Raw genomic sequence first — 22,986 nt, forward strand, 5'->3', positions numbered from 1 at the left:
GAGGAACTGAGTCAAAAGCCTTCTGAAAATCAAAAAAATATGGAATCACTGTAATGTCATATGTCCATATCAGTCACTGCGAGAATAAAGAGCTTGCTGTGTTTCACATGAATTATATTTTCCGAATACGTGTTGGCTATTTGTCAAAAAATGATGTCTTCCAGGTAATTCATAATGTTCAAACAGATTATATTTCCCAAAATCCTACTGCAAAGCGACATTAGTGGAATGGGTCTGCTTTTCATCGGATTACTACCATTTCCTTTCTTGGGTTCTGGTGTGATTTGTGCAACTTTCCTGTCTTTGGGTACCGATCTTTCTGCTGTTGAAGAGCTGTATACGACTGCTAAGTATGTAGCTATTGTATCAGCATAATCTGAAAGGAAACTGAATGGTGTACAATCTGGACCAGAGGCATTGCTTTTTTCAAGTGTTTTAACCTGCTCCGCTACATTTAGGATATCCACTCTTAAGTTACTCATGCAGGAAGTTATTCTTGATTAGAATTCGGGAATACTCGCTTTACTATTCTTGTCAAGGAATGTAGAAAAACCAGTATCAGTAACTTTGCTTTAGTAGCACTGCCATCAATAACATTACCATTGCTCTCGCACAATGAACATATTAATGCACCTTGTCAATGGTACACTTCACACAACCAGAATTTCTTTGGGTTTTCTACTAGATTTCGAGACAGTGTCGTTCTGAAAACTATTAAAAGCCTCTCTCACTGAAATTTGTGCTAAATTTTGAGCTCTGCAAGACTTTACCAATCTTGTGGATTTTGCGTTTTTTTTAAATTTAGCATGTGTATTTCATTGCTCCTGCACCAGTGGTCTGACCTGTTTTGTGTCAGTGCCACCTCTTATTAATTTATTTGACACATATCTCTCAGTTATTCCTTATTTGACTTTAAACCACATCTGGACAATGTTTACAAAAACTTATCTGAAGGAGTGGAGACTGTCTCTTCGGAATGTGTCAAGTGAACTTTTATCTGCTTTTTCAAGGGCATATATTTTGTGTTTATTTTTGGTTAGTTTAGATATTACAGTATTCACTCTTATGAACTCTTCATGGTTCAACAACATTGTGGTCACTAATCCCTGAACCTGTTATGCTCCCTGTTTGGCCATGGTTATTAAGATGTCAAGGTTGTTTTCGCACCCATTTACACTTTCGGTGCACTTCTGAACTCATTGTTCGAAGTAATTTTCAGAGACGCCATTCAGCACAGTTTCAGACGACGTTTTATGCCTAACACTGACAAACATTTATTTTCGCCAATATATTGAGGGTAGACTGAAGTCCCAACCAACTATAACGGTACAAGTGGCATACCTATTTGAAATGACACTCAAGTTTTCTTTGAACTGTCCAGCAATTGTTTCATCTGAGTCAGAGCGTTGATAAAAGGAACTTATTAATTTATTCCAGTTGGCAGGTATAACCACCCACACTAACCGTAACGTGTAGGCTTTTACAGCTGGCGTCTTCATTAGTTAGAACTTCTGGGCTGAGAGGCCGTGGTCAATCTGTTAAACTACTACTTCCTGTCGTTTCGTTGCCAACTGCGGACAACATCTTCTGAGGTAACTCAACGACTGGCTGCCAGGGCGTGGAGATCCTGACATTGCCCATCCATAACTTATTTCCAGTATGATGATGCGTTTTATGAACAGCCCTCCGAGTCCAGCTGTTGCTAATCTTTTCATGGAATTTTTTGAACAGCAGGCGCTGCAGTCCGCCACTACAAGCGCTTTGAAGTGGTATCGGGATGTGTATGACGTATCGGTATGTGGATGACATTTTTGTGGTATGGAATCACGGTGAAGAGGAACTGTATGGATTGTTGGTGTATCTGAATAGTATTAATCCAAAGATACAATTTACTATGGAGAATAAGAGAAATGGACAACAAAATTTTTTTTGGATTTATCAGTAATCAAATGGGCAGATGGGAGTCTAAGGCATGAAGTGTGTAGAAAAGATACATACATACACCAACCATTACCTCCATAAGAATTCGAACCTTCATCTCAGGCAGAAGAGCAGTGTCATTAAAACATTGGTAGACAGAGCTACGAAGATATGTGAGCCAGCTTATTTACACGATGAACAAAATCATTTGTGAATGGCTGTTAATAAAAACGAATACGCTAACAACGAGATAGATCAAGCACTTCATCCCAGAAGAAAAGTGACAACATTCAGCAATAACCACTGTCAGCTGGAGAAGTTTTTCTTCCATTTATTCTCAATATTAAGGGCCGTATTGGGAAAGTTCTGGTCAAATTTCAAATTGAAACAATACTTAGACCCACAAAGAAGATTAGTGAGTATTTAAGGTCGGCAGAAGATGCACGACACCTCTTAGCAACTCCTGAGATGTATAAAATTGCATGTAGCTGTTGGAAGGTTTATATTGGAACAACGAAAAGAAGTGTCAATACCCACTTAACCGAACATAAAAGGAACTGTCGACTGGGATGTACCTGCACATCAACTGTAGCGGAACATGTTTTCAAAGATGGTGCTCATAAAATAAACTTTTATGAGACAAGTGTGCTATGCAGCACATCGCATTATTATGCATGTGTATGTATAGGGAAGGAACACCACAATAATTTCAGCAGAAAACAGGAAGGCTTAAAGTTACACAGGATCTGGTGGTCGACTTTGCACCAACGGTGTGACGATCGATTACATTCAATTGAGAATAATGATGTTACTCACAGATAGACTTACAGTCAGTGGAAGTGAAGTATGGTGATGCACTCTAAACATGATCTCTCTGGCCTGGCAGCCATTGTTGACTCACCTCCGAAGATCTTGCCTGCAGTTGGTAATGAAACGTCAGGAAGAAGCAGTTTTACAGATCGACCACAGTCTCTCAGCCTGGAGCTTTTAACTGATCACTACCCATACTACCTCACAGGAACTATTTACTGAAATTTCACTGCAAGGTAAACTACTTCTAACAGCAATGAACAGTACAACACGAATCTTTTATGAACATGGTTAAGTCTTTTGAAAAAATTTCAGCTTGTTTCCATACCTATAACGATTTGAGGTTCAGTGCTTTCTGTTAGCACTGAGCCCTGGTTCTTTTCTAATGCAGCTATGACAATTTACAACTACAGTACTTATTGTGGTTGTATCTACCCTTTTTTAGTTGTCTACTTGCAATCTCTGAAGCTGAAGCCCTTTCTGCACTCATCCAAGACCATCTCACCTAAAAAAAGTACCATCTCCTCTACACATCCCCCACACTCGTGTGGAACTCCTTCCTTTGTGTAATGGATTCCTGACCAATTTAGCAGAAATCGTGAACTACCACCTTTTAGCGCTAGTCGAGGAATCTGCAACCACATATTTGCAGAACTGTCTCTGACTCTGATTCAGACCTTCACTCCGCTCTGTACCAAAGAACCACTTTCAGTTGTGCCCATGATGCTAAAAATGGTGGGCTCCACCCTCATCTTGCAAACGAGACTGTGAGTAGTACTACTTCAGATAGCTGCTTGAAACTAGATATAATCTCTTCCAATCCAACGTGGTACATATTGTCAGCACCAACATGAGCCAACACCTACAGCTGACTATGCCACACTTTTCATGGCATCCAGAAGCACCCATTCCTCCCCCCTCTCAGTATGCACACAGAAAGCACAATGGATTCCTTCCAGTCCTATGCAGCCATATATCTAAATGGCTCCACTACACACCTATCATCAGAGCTTCAAATTAACTGCAAATGCCCAGTCTAGCATGCTGAGAGGCTTCCTCTGGAACATGGCAAGTGGAATTCATCAGCCATAAACAGCACCCAAATCTTTTCATCAGATGAAATGAGCAGGCTCTCTGATTGGCAACATGGAAATTCTTTCACTGCCACCCACACACTGAAATGAATTCTCACTCACAAACAAGTGAGAGGTAGATCTCAGTGTGGGCAATACCCAAGGTGACCGCAGCAGTGGACCAATCGGTGGAAAACACTGCCTGGAGCTGTGAGCGAAGTATCACCAACTTGGTTCACAGCAATTACTATATCTGCCCATACCAGAGTTGGCATGGTAAATACACACACACATATGAAATATAGGAGTTGAATGTAAGGAACACTGACAAAATTTAAAGTAACACGCTTCTTACGAAAACGTGGACCAGCTCACAGTACTCTGATGTGCTACTGCTGCTACTATGAGAGCTATCACTGGATTGTGCGATCTAAGTGCAGCAAGTAACACAAAACAATTGAGTGATGCAATGCAGACAGTGGCTCTATTCACTACACAGTTAATAAAGTGCATAAATGTGCCTGATAAGTACACAAATGTGCACAAAATACGGGATTTGAAGATCATCAACATCATCACAATTATAACTATAATAATAGTAGATGACGCAAAAATATACTAACAGCAATTGATAAATAAATCGCTCACTTGTAACAAACATCAAAGGATAATGATGTCAAGTTATGCATCAAAAGTCCCTGTTCTGAGCCAGTTCAAGTATTAATGCTGATGCTGATGAACAGAGAAAATGAGCAAATAAGCTTCTAACACTATGTGCTTTCCTTGCAGGAAAGGTGAAGTCGTTGCAGCAGCAGACATATGGTGTCAACATAATGCTGTTCAATCAAACCAACTGTTTGAATACCAGTGAGTGTAAGCACGCCAGTGTCAGTGTAATATCAAATAGGGTGGTAGTACTTGAAAACTATCAATTTAGTGATGACAAAGTATACTTCTCCTTAAATGAATGACATTGACCATGCAATGTGCCAGAGCACAGTTCAACCTTGTTCACGGAAAAATTTGTTCCCCCTGATGTTACTATTTCTGTAGGGGATTAAGTTGGTACAGTTAAAATAATTAATAACAGAGGGAGCACAGATCTACAGGAGCAGATTTTTAACATTTTAATGAAATGCAGTACAGGATGAGCAAATGTGTTGGCAAAGAAGGTAATCACATAGCCTCCAATTCTATGACACACTGTGCAGTGATCTGCTGTCGACAGTTTGCCAAACTCTCCACCCATTGTAAACTACCATAGCTCAACTCCACGATGCATTCTCTGCATTGATGGAAGTGGAAATGTATGATTCAACATTAACAGATGTGAGCACTGAATTATGATCTTATTTAAGTTAGTTTATATAACCAGCTATAAGCAAGTTTATAAAGCCCCTCCATTTCAATGTAAATAAACTTGTTACCACCATAACCAAGTGGATGAAACAGTGTCACCACACGGGTCTTTAAATGACTGGTCCTGCGATGAAGAAGGTAGAAACCAGAACAACGGGACGAATGGATCATTACTTCCTACTATTATAAGTGTTTTGGTTTCCTGGGATGCAGCAGAAAATAATCTACTTTTTACACTGCTGACATATTCTGTGGGAGTCCACTTAGAGCACGTATATATTTTTCAAAAATTCTGTTTCAGTCAAAATATCAGCTTCTGCAGGAAATTTCGCATGGAGTTAAGGGAGTAACACACTAGACAGCCAGCAAAAGCAGTGATATTCCACCACCTGGAAACGTAAAACCAAACAGCATATTCATATTTGGCAGCAACTCAGTGGAAAATCAGGATATCTGCAGATATCTCTGCTTTGCTCGCCACATGTAAGTCAATACATTTTATTTCAGTGAGACATACTTAAGCAAACCAAAGCTGTTAGTCTGGGATACACCAACCTTGTAACTTTCGAACAGGACAATCTGAATTCAAAGCATATTTTCCAAGCAGGTGTAGGAACTGACATGTCACTCAATGAATTCGTTGTATGTGACGATTGCTGCAGTAACTCTCAGTATAGTTTGCTGGTTATAGATGAAACTAGTAAACCGAATGAGGGTCAATAGAAACAAAACTTCAACAAATTTATTCAAAAAGGGCAATGCACCAAAACGCACCTGTGTCAGTATTTTTACATTATGTACAAATTTGCACTTTCATTCAGCGGACACAAAGCACGTGCGTTTCACAAAAAAAAAAAAAAAAAAAAAAATGGAATCAGTCAGCACTAAATCAATGGAAGTGAGCAGGTGCTATGAATGTTGAGGTGTTGAATGCTCGAATACAGCAATATGAACTGTGTGTCGACGAGAAAATTGAAGGGGTCAATGTAAAACTAACATATGTGTGGAATGTAAATGTGATAGCTAAGGCACTTCATGCCCATCACCACTCAGTCTGAACGCACATGTAAGTTTAAACTGTCTCAAAAATGGCCTAGTATACAGCAGCATGTTGTCGAAAAAGTGTAATGTTAAAAACTGTGGTGCAGAAGGCAATTTTACAGAAGTTACTTTTGTGAAAGTTAGGTCAACTGCAATGAGACCAGTATCTCTCAGTAACATTTAAACCAGTAAGTGACAGGCTGAAACAGCTGTCGTGGACTATGGATAAAAGCAGAAATAGGAGTAATGCTGAGTTAAGACAGAACATATGGGGTCATCAGGACAAAACCATATTTGTTATCTAAGCACTCAATATGTTTAACCAAGAAGGCAATAAGAATTGGGAACAAGGAATTTGAAAGATTTCCTAGGCAGTTACAGTTAATAACTCTGAAAATGTCAAATGTTAAAAATATACCCTGAAACTATAAAAAGATGTGGTCCAATATTACACATTACCAATGCATGTAAAACAACGAAAAGATGAATGGAAGTATCATAGAGCAACAAATACAGGATTTTAACTGAACCAGCATTAGCAGCTCCACCTAGTGCAGGTAAAATAGTCGAAGTTCAGTATAGAAGACTGAACAATCTACCTCCGGAGAATATAAATTATGATAATTAAATGAAATCGTAAATCAATTACGACTGCTTACAGTTTCAGCCAGTGCAGAGAATCGAGCTTATCTGAGCTTCGAAAAATATGCATTGTCGAGTAATTGTGGACAGAGTTGTTCATGAGCTTTACAGACCTGCATTCAGAATATTTCTGATAATACGAGGAATGGACTATGTATGGCAGGCGGACCTCTTAGATACACAAGAATACTTACAAACCAATAATGGTTTCATGTACATTCTAATGGTCACAGACACACATTCCAATTTCGCTTGGAGCTTACCTTTGAAGGTAAAGACTGGGAAGGTGGTTTCAGAGGTTTCTGAACAACTGTTGCAGACAGGAGTATATTGACTGCCCAATAACCTTGAGGCATACCACAGAAGTGAATTTAACGAGAGGCATTTCAAAGCAGAACTGGAATAATGTGGGATAAATCACAATTCAACATTCTCCCATTTGGAAACTAGTACTGCCAAATAGTTTAACTGGACAATCAAAAAACTATTGTGGAAGCAATTTAATCTTCAACATAAGTGCAAATGGCTGAACATACAGCCAGAAATCATTGCAAGTATAATCGCAGTATTAACCAGACAATTAAGAACAAAGCTATTGATGTCAGAAACGAATTACAGAAAATCTTTGAACCCAATATGTTCCTCATAGGGCAGGTCATAAAATGTAGAGTGAACAGGGCATTGATGAAATGGCTTAGTTTCTCATCGAGGCTCAACAGCTGGGTGAACACTCACAATTTGCTATGTAATATGAAAAGCAAACCTCAAACCATGCAGTAGTGTGACATGAGTGCTAGGAAACACATCAACAGAGTTGAAGGTGGTATTCTCGAGTATCTGCCATTTGAACTTTGTATCTCTCAATAGAATTTCTGTGGAGCTGGAAAAAATTGAAATAGCGCCTGGCTTATAGTGATAAAGGCTTTAAGGTTCTGGACAATGTATGCAAAAAGCACAACATTGCCTGCACTACAAATAAATATAATCATATTGCAGACTAAATATTCATTGATAAGGCTGCACAGGTATGTCAAGGGATGGATATTGATGTAGGACAACCTATTTCTGCATATGGGGTTGATTAGGCAATGTTTTCTCGAACTTAAATTGGGTACTGGACTAAACTTCAAGCAATAATGAATGCACTTCACTGCACACTAAAGAAGAAGAACCAATGGGGTGTTTAACTGCATCAAATCAGTGGTGATAGCGGCAAAAAGTGCCTTGGGGCAGAAAGAAGGAAGGAAACGATGTGTTAAAACGCCCAGATTCCTACCAATACCGAAGACATCTGGTGGAATAATTTAGTTCCTAATACTTCCATTTGCTGGGCTGTCAGCTCTGGTTACATAAGCTAGGAGAGCTGCTATCATATTCCAAGCAGTAGAGAACGCCCGAAAAAGCGAAAAGCAAATACAAACAGCTAAAAAGCATAATGACTATGGAGGCCATCACTATCGGTTAAGGCCTATATTTAAAATACAGGAAATGGCTTGGGTTGGATATTTTAAAAAGGCCTACAGCAATGGTAATGGAAAGAAGGATTACAAACATGCTTGGAGATTGGCTTAATCTCGTCAGAAAATTTAAAATCACGTGATTTTACAGAGTCTTTATGTAGGATACATTGCTTGAGACAGTGTGGAAATCCAAGAAAAGTGGAACTGTCAATTTAGATGTTGCTGGGGGTATGGAGCTCTTTGTAATTTAAGGCCACCTGAAGAATTGTGTTGTCACTTCAATAGGAATCAGCTGTTGTACAATGTTCGACACTACCATGACTTCAGTTCATACCTGAGGATATTTCTGCCTGATATTGTTCCTCAAAATTGTATAAAAACAAGCAGTATGCAAGTCTCCACATCATTTGAAGCTACGATGAGATGACGTTCACTCTAATCATAATTGGTCTACATTGAAAGCAAATTAATTTCCTGCAATAGATGAGCAGGGGGTAGTGATGTACAGCATTGAGTGGACTGCAAACACACAAAAGCATAGCTATCACCACAGAATTAATAATAAATTGCATCTAGGGAATGGGGAAATTGTGACAATACCTCCTGGACCTTGCAACATCAACAATTCATATGTATACTGGATACATATTTTTAAACGATTTGAGGTACATGCAAATGTTATGTTTAAATCAGAGATGAAAACAAAACACATTGCAGACGTTCGTCAGAAATATTCAACAGGATCGCCACTAGGTTTTTCGAAAAAAGCAAGTGATGATGCATAATATTGGTAAAATGTTTGAGTTATCAACAGGTGGGCACACTGCCAGTCAGTACAATTCGTGTAGAGTGTAATATTGCAACGAATTTTGTACCATGACAACAGATTAGTCCATACTATTTATGCATTTTTTCCTACAGTGGGTCCTGCTTATAAAAGTGAAGAAAATGAAGTCCACGATGAACATGGGCAGCTACATGAAGCCAAGATGGCGAAGGGTTAACAACCATCAGGAACTTGGGAGGTAACCTGAAGTTACACTGCCGAAGCAGAAGCCAAAGGCGAACTCCAGGAGGTAACGGGGAAGAATGGCGTTCCCATACTGGCAGGCAAGGGAGTCATCAAATAAGATGGAATAGGATGAGTGACCAGGTGTGAAAGAGAAATGGCATGCTTATCCACTGAGCAGGACATCATGCCAGTATGACTAGTAGTCCAGCGTCTTCTGCAGACTCTCAACCGGGCTGGTGAAAAAGCAGCCACTGGAGAAACTTATTCCATGATGGAGTGAGTTCAGACAGCATATGATGAACAGAGGTGCAGAGGAATGAAGTAAACACCCACAGTCTAGTTATGAATGGACAAGGGATCACAAGAAATGGAGGAGGGCTGTCTGATCCGCTCCTCTGGAAATACCAACTAGGAGATGTAGGACACTGAGGGATTGGGTACTATGTACAGCCAAGTATGATACATGGGAGGACAAAGGAAGTTTCCTATCAAACATGAGCTCCAGGAATTTCCTGTTTCAGTGAATGAAAGAGCACAAGGCGCAAGATGTAAAGATGGTGTAAGAAACTCATCCCACCGCCAAATACTTATACAAAAGGTTATGGCAGTGGAAAAGTGAAAGCCACTGCCCATGTTCTATGAGAAAAGATGATAGGAATGACGCTGAAGATGCTGCTCAAGGAGACATGTTGACGTAGGACTGCAACAGATACTTGGTGGGAGACAGCCCATAATATGGTTAAAGGGGATAGCAAAGACAATGATACCCACGACGAGCATTCAGGCATCCCGTTTTCCTGGATAAATGTGTGTGACAAGGCCAAACAATATAAACTTTGGGAAAACATCTTTCAAAACTTCCTCTAGTAAATGGTGCAGATGGCCTCTGAAGCCCCACATGTATAGACTACAGATGATACCAGTCCTCCAGCAGATGTATCAGACTTCTTCCGAATCAAATAATATGGCCATAGCCTTATTTCCACAGGGAACCATTCATGATATCGGACGACGAAGTGAAAACATGGTCAAACGCAGAACAGCATGCTCGAAATCCACACTGTGCAGTGCTTAGCAGTTGGGCAGACTCAACCACAAAACCATCTGCCCATGAATCATATCATCCATCACCCTGGAAACACAGCTGGTGAGAGAAGGAAGGCTTAGGTTGGGTATAACAGTGGCTTCACACCAGCATCTAGGAAACATACAATCTGCCCAAATATAATTGTACCTACAAAGGAGAAGGTGCTGACCTACAACAGAATGCTGCAACATCTCAATTTGAACACTGTCTGGCTCTAGGGCAAATGATTGGATGAAGTGAGAGCATGGTCTACATCCCACATAGTAATAGCAACATTGTAGCATTCATGTTTCTGAGAGGATATGAGCTGAGATGCCTCCACTTGTTTCCCTACATAACAGGATGACCGGAGCGGGTAACATGGTCGGGGTTGTAGGGCATGGCTGGGTAGAAGAAGGTGGCTGTTTTTAGAAATCTTCCTATTTTTTATTGTTGGTTCTTCCAATACATTCTCTGGTAGCTCAGCCCCACCGCTCGTGTCATGGTGGAGACGTGCTGATGCACGCAGTCCGGGGAATGCGATGCTGCATTCGGTCAGCAGCTGTGCAGGCGGTAGGTCAGCGGCATGAGGCCCAGCCCAGCTCGCCCCCTGCAGATGCAGCGGCTTGTGACGACGCCGGGAGTCGCTGGTGCAGCAGCGGGCAACGCCCTCCGCCAGCCAGTCCTCAGGGACAGCGTCACTGATGACGACGATGTGACAGTGACCGAATGCCCAATTGGTCGAACCGAATGCCGACGCCCACCTCTGATGCCCTTAAATAGTGCAGGCCGCTGCTGAATCCACCGGTTACGCGGCGGCGTGTTTATTAGAAGGTTCTTGAGGAGTTGGCTAACGCAACCGTGCCACATGCAGCCCGCGCCTGCGTAATTCTGCTAATGCTGCGTTCTGATGGCTGTCGCGCACGTACAAACATACCGATGCTCATTGCAAAACTGTGTCACCTGCATAACGCGCTGGCCGGCCTTTGCCCATCGTTTGCCGTGAGGCTGGCACATCACGCACTGAAACACACTAAATCAAAATTTCGCACCGTATTTCCAAAAAAATAACTCCCTTGTCCTCTACACATGGAAGGCACCGTTATAGTGGGTGGGGCTTGAAATCTCTGTAAAATAGCTGTCCGATGTGTTGGAGATAGCATGGGAATTGACATCATGGTCATACCAGGAATTGGGGAATCGAGTTTGGTCCCAGAGATCCGATGAATGTTGCTCCACACAACAGAAGAGGGAGTGAAACTTAAAATACCTAATAAACGACATTCAGGTAGGTTTTTAGTATCCCGAAAAATGTGACAACACTGCACACACCTCTCTTCAGAATGAATATAACTCACCATCATAGGGTGAAGAGCACATCTCCACCAGTGAAACACATTGCTGCATGCCTCAGTCTACCAGGGACCAGAACATGCTACAGTCAACTTGAAGTACACGGCACGGAACATTCTGCAGCAGTAAGGATAAGTTTTGGAAGATACTTTACCTGGTCATCACAGTTGTGTAAAGGTCGCGAGGGACGAGTAAAGCCTCCAGTCGGCCTTAGAAAGCTGCAAATTGGGTTTGCACTCAGGTGGGGTAAGAGTCTGCGAATAGACAGCACACAGAAAGTGATCATTTGAGTATGTGTCAGAGGGAATGGGCCATTTGAGATGACGGGCAAGCTGGACAGTGCAGAACATGTGGTCTATATGGTAATAAATGTGCATGGAATCTGAAAGGGACATGGGCATTTCACTGGTATGAGAGAGGATTCAGAACGTCAGTTAAGACTAAACCTCTCGGACAGGTTCTCCTAGAGCCCGAAAGCAGATGGCGGGCATTAAACTAATCAAGCAGGAAAAAGGAGTGAGGGAGCTGACAAATGAGCTGGAGCAAGTCCAACTTGGTAACAGCAAATCACGGAGGAGTGTAAATGTTACAAAAGAAAAAAGGTGAAATGAGAAAGAAAAGTGCAGACTGCCATAGCTAGCAGTCGAGTGTCCAATGAGACCGATGACCAACATGGCTCCCCCATGAGGTGGAATGCTGTCTGTGGGGGAAAGGTGAAAGTGGACCAGAAGAAACATGAGAGGTCAAAGGGGTTGTGAGGACAATTTTTATTCTTGGAAGCAGAAAAAAGCAGACACTGCAATTCCAAGAACAGCTGTAATTCCTATTGGCTCGATCTAATGCCACAAACGTTCCATTGGAGAAGTCATAATGGGGATTGGGGAGGAGGGAACAAATGAAGGTTAGTCACCTTGGTAGCTGCTGAGTGCCCACCTTCAAAAATTCACTGCTACAGGGGCAGAGGCTGGAAAATCCTGTTCCATGAGATCTAAATCCTGTTCCATGAGATCTAAAAACATATTGGCACTGTCCCTGGGCCATCCTGTGAATCCCATGGCAGAAAATTGGTAGGCAGCGGGCACCAGCAAAATGGAGGTCAGCCAGGTGAGAGTATATGTGCCAACACCACTGAAGAGGATCTCCTAGTCAAGGAAGGTGAAGACCGTTTGTTTTTGTACGATTTCTTAGAACTTTCTAGTTGCCAGATAAATATCATGTTTTTTAGCTGTAGAAAGTCTTTGCGCGAGTATTGCTTTTGTCCTTTCAGATTGACAGTTGTGTTACAATTTATTTCACCACAAGGGACAAAGATCAGATGGCTTGTTACGCATCTGTAGGAGGAGATGGGGATGCTACTGTGACCTGGGTAACTCCACCACTGCAATACTGAACTTGTGGTCGCAAGTCTGGGTGGGCATATCCCCCATTATGCATAGCATAGCAGCAACGGTACTGTAAATGCGAATCATAAAATTCACAGATTTTGACTAGCTAACAACTGTGAGTGACAAAGTGGAGTTTGATGTCCTTCACTCAGATCTCCTGTATGGTTCGCTCGTTAAGACACATGGGAAATTCATGGGATTACAATTGAGACAGCAGAGAGGAGGAGGAAACTGCTGCCCTCGTGAGCATCTCTGCCAAGAGTAACACATTTGGCCATGTTTTGACAGGATATGTCTTTTATTATAATGTTGACACTTGTAGGAACTCATCTGGTTTGGAATGTAAGGTTGGACCATGATGACTTCATAGCCTGCCTTAATCTTTGAGGCAAACATTACTCAAGCAAACGGTAGAAAAAGAATGCATGTGGGCATTAAGTTTGCATCCATCTTTTCAATTACACAATGGGCCGCAGTGATGCCATGATGAGAGAGATGACTGTGGACTTCTCCCTCTGTGAGGCCATCAAGCATCACAACGTAAAGAACACCATGTGAAGAGTTCAGTTTAAGATGGTTCTCCACACGAACAGGATAGCTCTGGATATGTAATGCTGTAAGCAGTTGAGCTTGAGAATCACAATACGTCTTCAGAAGCAAAGTTGCATTACATAAATGAGAATAGGATTTCACAGAGCCTGCAACTGCAACACCACCTTTCAGAATAATGCACACATTAACTGTAGCAAAGGATGGACCACCTCCAGTACATGATACCATGAGGAACCGAGGTGCAGTTGGGAGGGTCTTCAAATCTTTAGCCTCATTCTGTTTACGTTTAGCAGACACGCACTAAGATGGTGAGCCACTGTAAAAAAAAACAAATCCCCATGATTGCCAACATCTACAATGGCATGCTCCTTCCAAGTGGGGGCACCCTCAGAGGGGGGAATCACCCACCATAAATGACTGTTCACACCTCAGGTCACACCTCAGGTCACACCTCCCAAACTCCTGACAGAGGGACCAATTGGGATTTGGGAAGGTAACAGCTTAGGCAGTTACCCCTCTCTGGGCCTGGACTGTATCAGAGTGTACGTGCGAACCCTACCTGTTGATCCGGAGCTGGGAATTATGCGTTACCTTGTCACCTGTAATGTGTCTCATGAATGGGCCAGCATTCAGGAACACCCCGGGACGCAGGAGAAACAAAGAGAATGAGAATTCACCAGTTAAGTCTCCACAGCCTTACTGAAAGTGGCAGCAGATACTTAAGATTCTTCTTGATGGTGGCCTGTACACTGTCACTACAACAAGCTTGTGTGCTTCCTGAGCACCAATGTGGCACAGCGTTGAAAGAGCTGTTCAACACTATATTCATTAATCTGGAAGGCCAGGAATCAGCTCCAATTTTTGAATATATAGCCACTCATCCTTCCTTCCTACTTTTCTATTGCAGTATGATATTAGCTTGTGCTCATCAAGATGAATCTGTTGAATTTCAGTGATTTTCATGTGACATTCCACCTGAACTTTGGTTTTCCTGTATGGATATTAGACATTCGCTCTACATATTTAGGAACAGTGACATAATGACTGTTGCAGAGAATAGCATTACTGACCATACTGCCTTGTAATGTTGTTGCTTATCACTAATACTGAATAATTACAGTAGTGCATTTTATATCTGAAGTACTCTCACAATTAATAAATAAAAATTTTTATTTCTCGAAAAGTTCTGCAGTGAATTATGAAAACTTACCTTGCACTATCGTATCTGTATCTTGTTGAGGTTTCCACCTGAAATATTTCAAGAAATGTAAAGTGATTTACAAATGATGAGACAGTATATAAATACCATTATATTAACACCCACCAACATGTGATTGGTCCACAAAATGCTGTAACTGAGGCTTGAAAATATCATTAAAGAGGACATGATAAACTGTTGCAGTTAATGAAACAGAATGGTAGTCAGAATTCTCTATTTTCTCCCTTTGTCTTCAGTACTGTAAATAAAAATACAAGCCCGTAATTGAGTTGTAATCATACTTCCTCCAACACTTCACAAAGAAAAGTGACCAAAAACATCTTTAATCTGCCATGCACTTACACCTTGGGTGAAATTTACGTTTACTTTTTCTTATTACGAATTCTGACAGTTGAATCAATCATCGGAAGTGACACATTTGGTCCTTTGTGCTCTGGGCAGCCCAGAGCAACTTGCAGAGGTGAGGAGTGACTTCTAAACCCAACCTTAAGTTCACATCCAAAACTACATACAGGCTTTGACCATTAAATATAGAAACATTAATAAATATTGGCAAACTCTAAATACTTTCAGGCATTGTAAATGGACAAGTTAAACTTGGCACTACAAAATAGTACATTCACAGATGAAGAAATACCACGTTCGGAGAACTGTAGATTCTTCGCAGAGAACACAGGGAAGAAATTCATGAAACTACTCCAGGACCAGGCTCTGTACTCATAAATGGCAAATCTATGTTGCAATTGGCACCAAATTTTTCATTACCTCCAGAAAGACTCTCTCCCTGCAATAATTCAATATATAAATGAGAGGTACACAATCATCGATTTTATTAAATTTTTTATCCTCAAACTGGTACAGAATGGAGATGAGTACATTTTCTGCCTAAACTGCTATTAAACGTATTTATTCACAACTGGAATTTTGACTTATGCCATTCTCAAGTGAGAGCTTACTATGAACTAAGTCAAAGCCATTAAATGTAACATCTGGTGCATGGGGAGTGGAAATTAAGATGTGCAGTATGACATGACTTTGATGGAAATTATTACATGAAGTACTACTATTGTATAGGCATACACATGACAAAGACACTTGTCTTATAATGAATATGGAATTTGTAAACATGGTTAACACAAAGAAAGTGTTGTCTCAAACGGAATTACAAAGCATTCATATGTCACATTGAGCTATTACTTGAGAATCGTGCAACTGCCAAATTAACAATTTTGAATAAATACATTCTGTAACAGTCCAGGGAGAAAATGTTTTCATTTATAAACGGCTGCCTGACTGAGGATATAAGAAAAAAGGAAAGATGGTAAAAAAGGACATTCAGCAAAATTGTTGGCAGCAAACACCCCCCTACCCCCACATATTCCACCAAAAAGATATGAGGTCAACAATAATATGATTTGGGAATATCAGATGGCTTATGTGCCAATAGCAAAGCACAATTCCAAAAAGATGATTAATTTCAGAGTCAGACATAGATACCTGTTGAAATTGACCATTACCACTGAATAATAAGATTCTTGGCCTAGAATAACTGATAACTATGTTCACAGAAGATTCAAGGAAATTCCATGAAAAGTTCAAGGAGAAAACAAAAGCAGAAATTCTACAATGCAAGATATATCAGAAATAGCTTAGACAGCAAGGTCCTATGAAAGGCAAAATGATAAAAGACTAAAGGAGCAAAATACTATTGGAATACATTTGTAAAATTTCAGAAGCCTTATGACTATAAAGCGAGACTGCTTTTATCCAATATTCTTAAAGAATCTGAAATACGAAAGACAACACGAATCCTATCAAAAGAACTTCAGTCTCATTTGAGATATGAACAGACTTTACCCAAGGCAATGGACTAACTCCATTCTTCTTTCAGACCATACTTGAACAAGTGAACACTGAACAGATGGAGCAGTTGTCAGAATCTAATACCAGAAGTTGAATACTATTTAGAAAATGGATAATGTCAAAATTGTCTGTTCAAATTTTGTAGATAACCCAGCAATACTGACAGTGTAGAGAAAGCACAAAACAGATAGGAAGAGAAACAGTAGGAAAAGCATTACTACTCATCTCCTCTGATAAGAAGCAGTGAAGCAGTAATGGCTAACAACAGGACTGCAACATCCCAATCAAATACGAAGTATGGGAGTAACAGGGGAAGACAAAGTTAAGTATCTAGGAGAAGTCCTGTAGCCAAAACTGACTTGCAAGGCAGTCATTTGGCCAGAATACACATCTATCACAAATACTAATTTTAGAATCAACAAAAGATAGTGAAAATTACCACAAAAGAAAAGATATTAGGAAACAGAACACCATCAAAAACATTTAATTTCAGAAGAAATACAGAAGTATAGATAAATATGTAGGAAAATAACTGGAGACAAAATTTGGCAAAGAAGGCTAATGAGTCTTAGGATACTAAAAAGAAAAACTGTGCAGCAGTACTAAAAACTTAAAAAAATAACTCATTGGCTTACAGAAGTGCACAAAGACCTATAAGAAACTTATATAAATAAGCAAGAAATTGAATCAAACCAAATACAGAAACAGAATTGAGTTGATAAATTCTCCGTAACAAAATAGTTCCAAGAAGACAAGATAGTAACTGGACATCAGGAGAGAAGAAAGAAAGAAAGAAAGAAGTGTGCAGATGAAGTAGTAGCATAAAGAAATGTAAAACCTTAGCTGGCCTGTATTGGAGCAGGACAAAAAAATTTTTTTTGTTCCACATTTGCAATACCTTATCAGGAAAGCATAGTGATGGTGTATGTACTACAAACAAATTACAGCAAGGAGGTCAAAGAGTCTCTGCAAATATGCTGGCAACAGTATTCGGAGTATTTTGTTAAGCTACAGCAGTGTTCATAAATATTTTGCAGTTACATTATTATGCTGTCTGTACTGCTTGCATGCAGTCACAAAAGAAAAACACATGGAAGTGTCACTCCATCAAGAGCTTCATGCTGCTGTGGTTTCGTATCTAGTGAACGAACAAGATGGTACAACAACAATGTAAGTATATATTCCTTTAGCTGAAAATTACATAACTTGCCATGATGGTATAGTATTCATTAACTACTATTTCTCACACATTCACTAAGAGATTGTTTACTTGTAGAGAACTAGAAGCATACCAAAACAGAACACTTGCTTGATGTGAGACAAGCTGTTTTGCATGTCTTCAAGATTGGGAGGTAGCAGTCTAGTACTGCTATACAATATGGCATATCACAACAAGTGTGCACAGTCAGTACATGAAATAACAGTAACCAATAAACCAAGGTCAGGTCATGCTTGAAGAAGAGTGAGGAAGAAGGACAGAAAGATTTGTAAGCTATCAGCTGCTGCTCCACGAGAAACATCTCACCATATTAGGGATGATCTCAAGCAACATCATAGACTATGCTGACAAGTCTACTGTAAAAAATCATGTAGTAACAAGTGATCTACATGGTAAATGACATAAACCCACTCATAAATTCAAAAACTAGGGACAGGATAGAGTTTGGAAGTAAAACTCGAACTTAGAATGCCAAAGACAGGTCTAAGATGGGGATGTTTCCAGTACAGTAACATTTTAGAAAATAATATGATTCCATGTAGAAGAAAGAATATGTCAAATAATTGGATATTTCAGTAGGTCAATGATTCTAAACACACCTCTTGTCTATTTTCAAAACAATTCTTTTCTGACCAAAAACAAACTTTTTGGGTGCATAAGCCAAAGCATGGATCTAAATCCAGCTGAATGCCTCTGATATGCACTGAATTGATGTGTTCATGATAGAAGAACAAGAATCAATTTGCTGGTATCTTATTGGACCTATGGTCAGAACTCCCAATTGACGAATTACAAAAGCTTGTGTATTCAATGCCAAATTGATGTGCAGCTGTGATCAAAGACCATGGGTATGCACCAAATAGTGATTTGTTCTTCAGATCCCAAAATACTTTTATTCTTATATAGTGAGACCTACAAATTACTTTTCAGTCAAAAGAATTACTTCTCTCTTGATGTAACATAACCTTATTTAAACTATATGTAGACTTGTACTAAATAGATTACAATTTCATATTTTTCAATTACCCATGGCAGTTTTTTCTATTATACACTTATGTTTATGTAAGTGAAACTAATGCTTTCTATAAAACATTTTTGTGTTACTGTAGTAGAACTGTATTTAGACCCATGGTGAGATGAAATGAGCAAATAGTAAACAGTGGCAGAGAACAAATACTGTTTTGTTCTGCAGATCACTATACGTAACCTGATGACCCTCTGGACAGCAGCAACAATCCTTAAGTACATTGTTTTACGTGAGCTCATCAGATCAAATCAAAATGCATTCAAATAAAATAACTACCATACTTTACAGACTGTAAAGTGCACCTTAATTTTCAAGCAATTTTTAAGAAAAGTACATTTTACCACTTTATCAATAAATTGCAAAGTCAGCCTAAAAATTTCTCAGTTTATAAAACCAAAACGACCTTTAAAAATCACTGAAATTCAATATCTGAACTTCCCTCTTTCCTCCACATCACTGTCCTCTTTATATGTAAGATGGTCTTCACTACTACTGAGAGCATTACTTATGCCATCCTTCGTGAAAGATTTAACTGTGATATTTTCTTTCACCCTAGATCACAACAGCTTTATTGACCGACACACTTATTTGTTTGTAGATCATTTTAATACCCCCTTTGTCATGATTTCATGTTGGGCTTAGTCCATCATCCATTTGTTCCAATCCTCTTCCATATACACCGTAAATACACTGAAGTGGCACTGAAACTGGTCTAAGCAATCGTATTCAAAGACAGAGACATGTGAACAAAGAAAATATAACACTGCAGTCTGCAATACCTATATACGACAAGTGCTGAACCAGCTGTTTCTGCTGCGACAACGGCAGGTAATTAAGATTTAATTAAGTCTGAACGTGTTGTTACAGCCAGAGCATGAGCAATGGGGCATAGCATTTCTGAGGTAGCAATGAAGTGGGGATCTTCTCATGTGACCATTTCAAAAGTGTACAGTGAATATCAGTAACCCAGTAAAACAAAAAATTTCTTACATCGTTGTGGCCAGAAAAAGATACTGCAAGAATGGGGCCAACAACAACCGAAGAGAATCATTCAATGTCACATAAGTGCAATCCTGCAAATTGCTGTAGGTTTCAATGCTGGGCCATCAAAAAGTATTAACAGGCAAACTATTCAACAAAACATCACTGATATGGGCTTTTGGAGCCAAAGGTCCACTTGTGCACCTTTGATGACTGCACAACACAAAGTATTACACCCCACCTGCAACTGTCAATACCGACATTGGACTGTTGATGACTGGAAACATGTTGACTGGTCAGACAAATCTAATTTCAAATTGTATTGAGTGGATGGAAGTGTATAGGTATGGAGACAGCCTCATGAATCCATGGACCCTGCTTGTCAGCAGGGGACTGTTCAAGCTCGTGTTGGTTCTGTAATGGTGTTGTGGGGTGTGTGCTGTAGTTGTATGGGACCCCTGATACATCTAGATATGACTGACAGGTGACATGTACATAAGCATCCTGTCTGATCAGCTGCATCCACTCATGTCCATTGTGCATTCCAGACGACTTGGGCAGTTCCAGCAGGACAATGCGACAACCCACACATCCACAACTGCTACAGAGTGGTTCCACAAACACTCTTCTGAGAAACACTTCTGCTAGCATTCTAATTCCCCCACCATTAACATTATTAAGAGTATCTGGGATGCCTTGCAATGTGCTGTTCAGAAAAGATCTCCGCTCCCATGTACTCCCTTGGATTTATGGTCAGCCCTGCAAGATTCATGGCGTCAATTCCCCCTCCAGCACTACTTCAGACATTAGTTGAATCCATGCCATGTCATGTTGTGGCACTTCTGCATGCTTACTGGGGTCCTACATGATATTACACAGGTGTACCAGCTTCTTTGGCTCTTCAGTGTAGTGTCGACATCAAGAAGTTGCAATTTTGAAGTAAGTCCTCCAGCAATAACAGCAAGCTCTGTATTTAACTGTCTCAATTTCTCTTTCACAGAAGTTTACAAACGACTACTCAAGTGATCTAGCACAAGAAGAGAACTCTTCTTCAATGAAGTGCCTTTCCTTCGCTCCAACACAATCCATAATTTTGTACCGGCCTCAACCATCCAACCCTTGTCATGTATGTGAACAACACCTGCGAGTATTTCAGAAGGTTCTGACATTGTTTAAAACTTGAAAATGATCACTGGATTTAGTTCAGTACCTCCAACACAACATGAAAGAACAATAGTGTAGTGCATTTTTCATGTTCACTTGTTTTTATAGTTACTGTTTTAGCACCTTTCATGGCAACAATTTTGTTACTTGGCACATCAAGACCATCATATTCACTATTTAGCTTAGTTCCACAATTATTTTCTTTCAATGTTGTATAATAGTGTGATGGAATGATAATATTCTCTCTTCGCACCCTTATGGCATTTTATATGACGTTTTGGTCTTGGTTCGCATGCAAAGTCCATGAGGCTTCATAAACCTGTAGCACCAAACATTTTCACCCTTAATATCAGTTAAGCTCCACTGTAGCACTAGCTTACAAGCATATATTCGAGTCATTTTTGTAGCAAATATAGTACCATTTAGATGGTGTGCTTGAATCCATTTCAATATAGAATCATCTATTGGAACACAGTGGCAAAGTTAAGCTGAATGCTGTGTGCTGTCAGTGTAAGATACTAAAATAGAAATGGCCATACTTATAATCAATAACTTGAATTATATAGGTTTACATAAGAAGCTTAAATACTAAATGCAGTGAAATTGTGTGACTAAGAATTATACGACGAAGGAATTTCCAAGCTCGTCCATCGCTACGATAAGTGCCTTAATTTAAATGGCAACTATGTAGAAAAGTAGTATTTAATTGTGGCTTTCATCTGTATATAATAAAAAAAATTTCCAATACTTTATTTTTAATTCCAAAACGTAATGTACTTTGTGGATAGCCCTCGTATTATGCAGTGTGATCAAGAGAGGTCCACTTCAATTGGTATGTGCTACATAGTAACCTCAAGCAAAATGTATGTAAACAAGAAATTATGATCTCACCTGATTTGACAAACTTGTTTGTATCGAAATATTTCCTTGTATTTACTTATTTTAACAGTTGTATATGATGCCAGTTTATCATGTTTTCACTGATATTTAATGTGATATTTATCCAAGAATGTTTGGTAAGCTTCAAAGTGACCAGCATAGGAAGGTGCTTATTTCAAGTTGTTTAGTTTCAATAAAAACAATGTACTTTCAATCACTTATTTTAATTTACTTTTGCATGATGTTTTGAAAATGACTAGCATGGTGTGGTTTCTTGAGGTTATAAATAAGCCGTGCTGCTGTGCCTCATAGTCTTTGGTAATATATTTGTTTCTCACATAGTCTGGGCTAATGAACAGTTACTGCTAAGTCTGGGTAGGTTTTGACAGTAGTTGAACTGAAGTCTCTGGGCAGCCAACCAGTTGTGCCATTTGAACACACTAAAATTGTATGGATGATAGGATTTTGGCATTTTCTCATTACATTCAATTCATTTATGTTTTTGAGACTGAAGAACTTTCACTTTGCACAACTGATAGGTCTTTTTTCTGTACTTTGATGGACAGTGACACAGCATCACTAATCAATTTATATTAACACATAGTTGAAACTTAGATTTTAGTTCTGATGTCACAGTAGCTTATGTAACTGGGGAATCTGCCGAGTATTCTTAGTCACACTATTTCACTGCATTTAGTATTTAAGCTTCTTATGTAAACCTATATAATTCAAGTTATTGATAATATGTATGGCCATTTCTATTTTAGTGTCTTACACTGACAGCACACAGCATTCAGCTTAACTTTGCCACTGTGTTTACATTTCCTTATTATTTCCTTTCCACTGCATTTAACATCTGTTTAAGTAACTTGTTTAATTATGTGTTAACTATTGAAATATATGAATAACTTTATACTTTTAGATGTTGCTTGACTGACAAAATCTACAGTAGACAGCTGGT

At 39.6% G+C, this 22,986-nt stretch overlaps 1 protein-coding gene across 6 annotated transcripts in view; it reads right to left on the bottom strand.

Moving 5' to 3' along the window:
• The window catches only part of LOC126212953 (zinc finger protein 708-like), a 109,742-nt gene that overhangs the window by 17,393 nt on the left and 69,363 nt on the right, over positions 1-22,986 (bottom strand). For all 6 annotated transcript variants that reach the window (XM_049940475.1, XM_049940473.1, XM_049940474.1 and 3 more), the window contains one exon: positions 14,884-14,921. In XM_049940475.1, coding sequence (XP_049796432.1) covers positions 14,884-14,921 — 38 coding nt within the window. The remainder of the gene's footprint in view (positions 1-14,883; positions 14,922-22,986) is intronic.

The sequence above is a fragment of the Schistocerca nitens genome, chromosome 11, assembly GCF_023898315.1.
Source record: "Schistocerca nitens isolate TAMUIC-IGC-003100 chromosome 11, iqSchNite1.1, whole genome shotgun sequence".
Lineage (NCBI taxonomy): Eukaryota > Metazoa > Arthropoda > Insecta > Orthoptera > Acrididae > Schistocerca > Schistocerca nitens.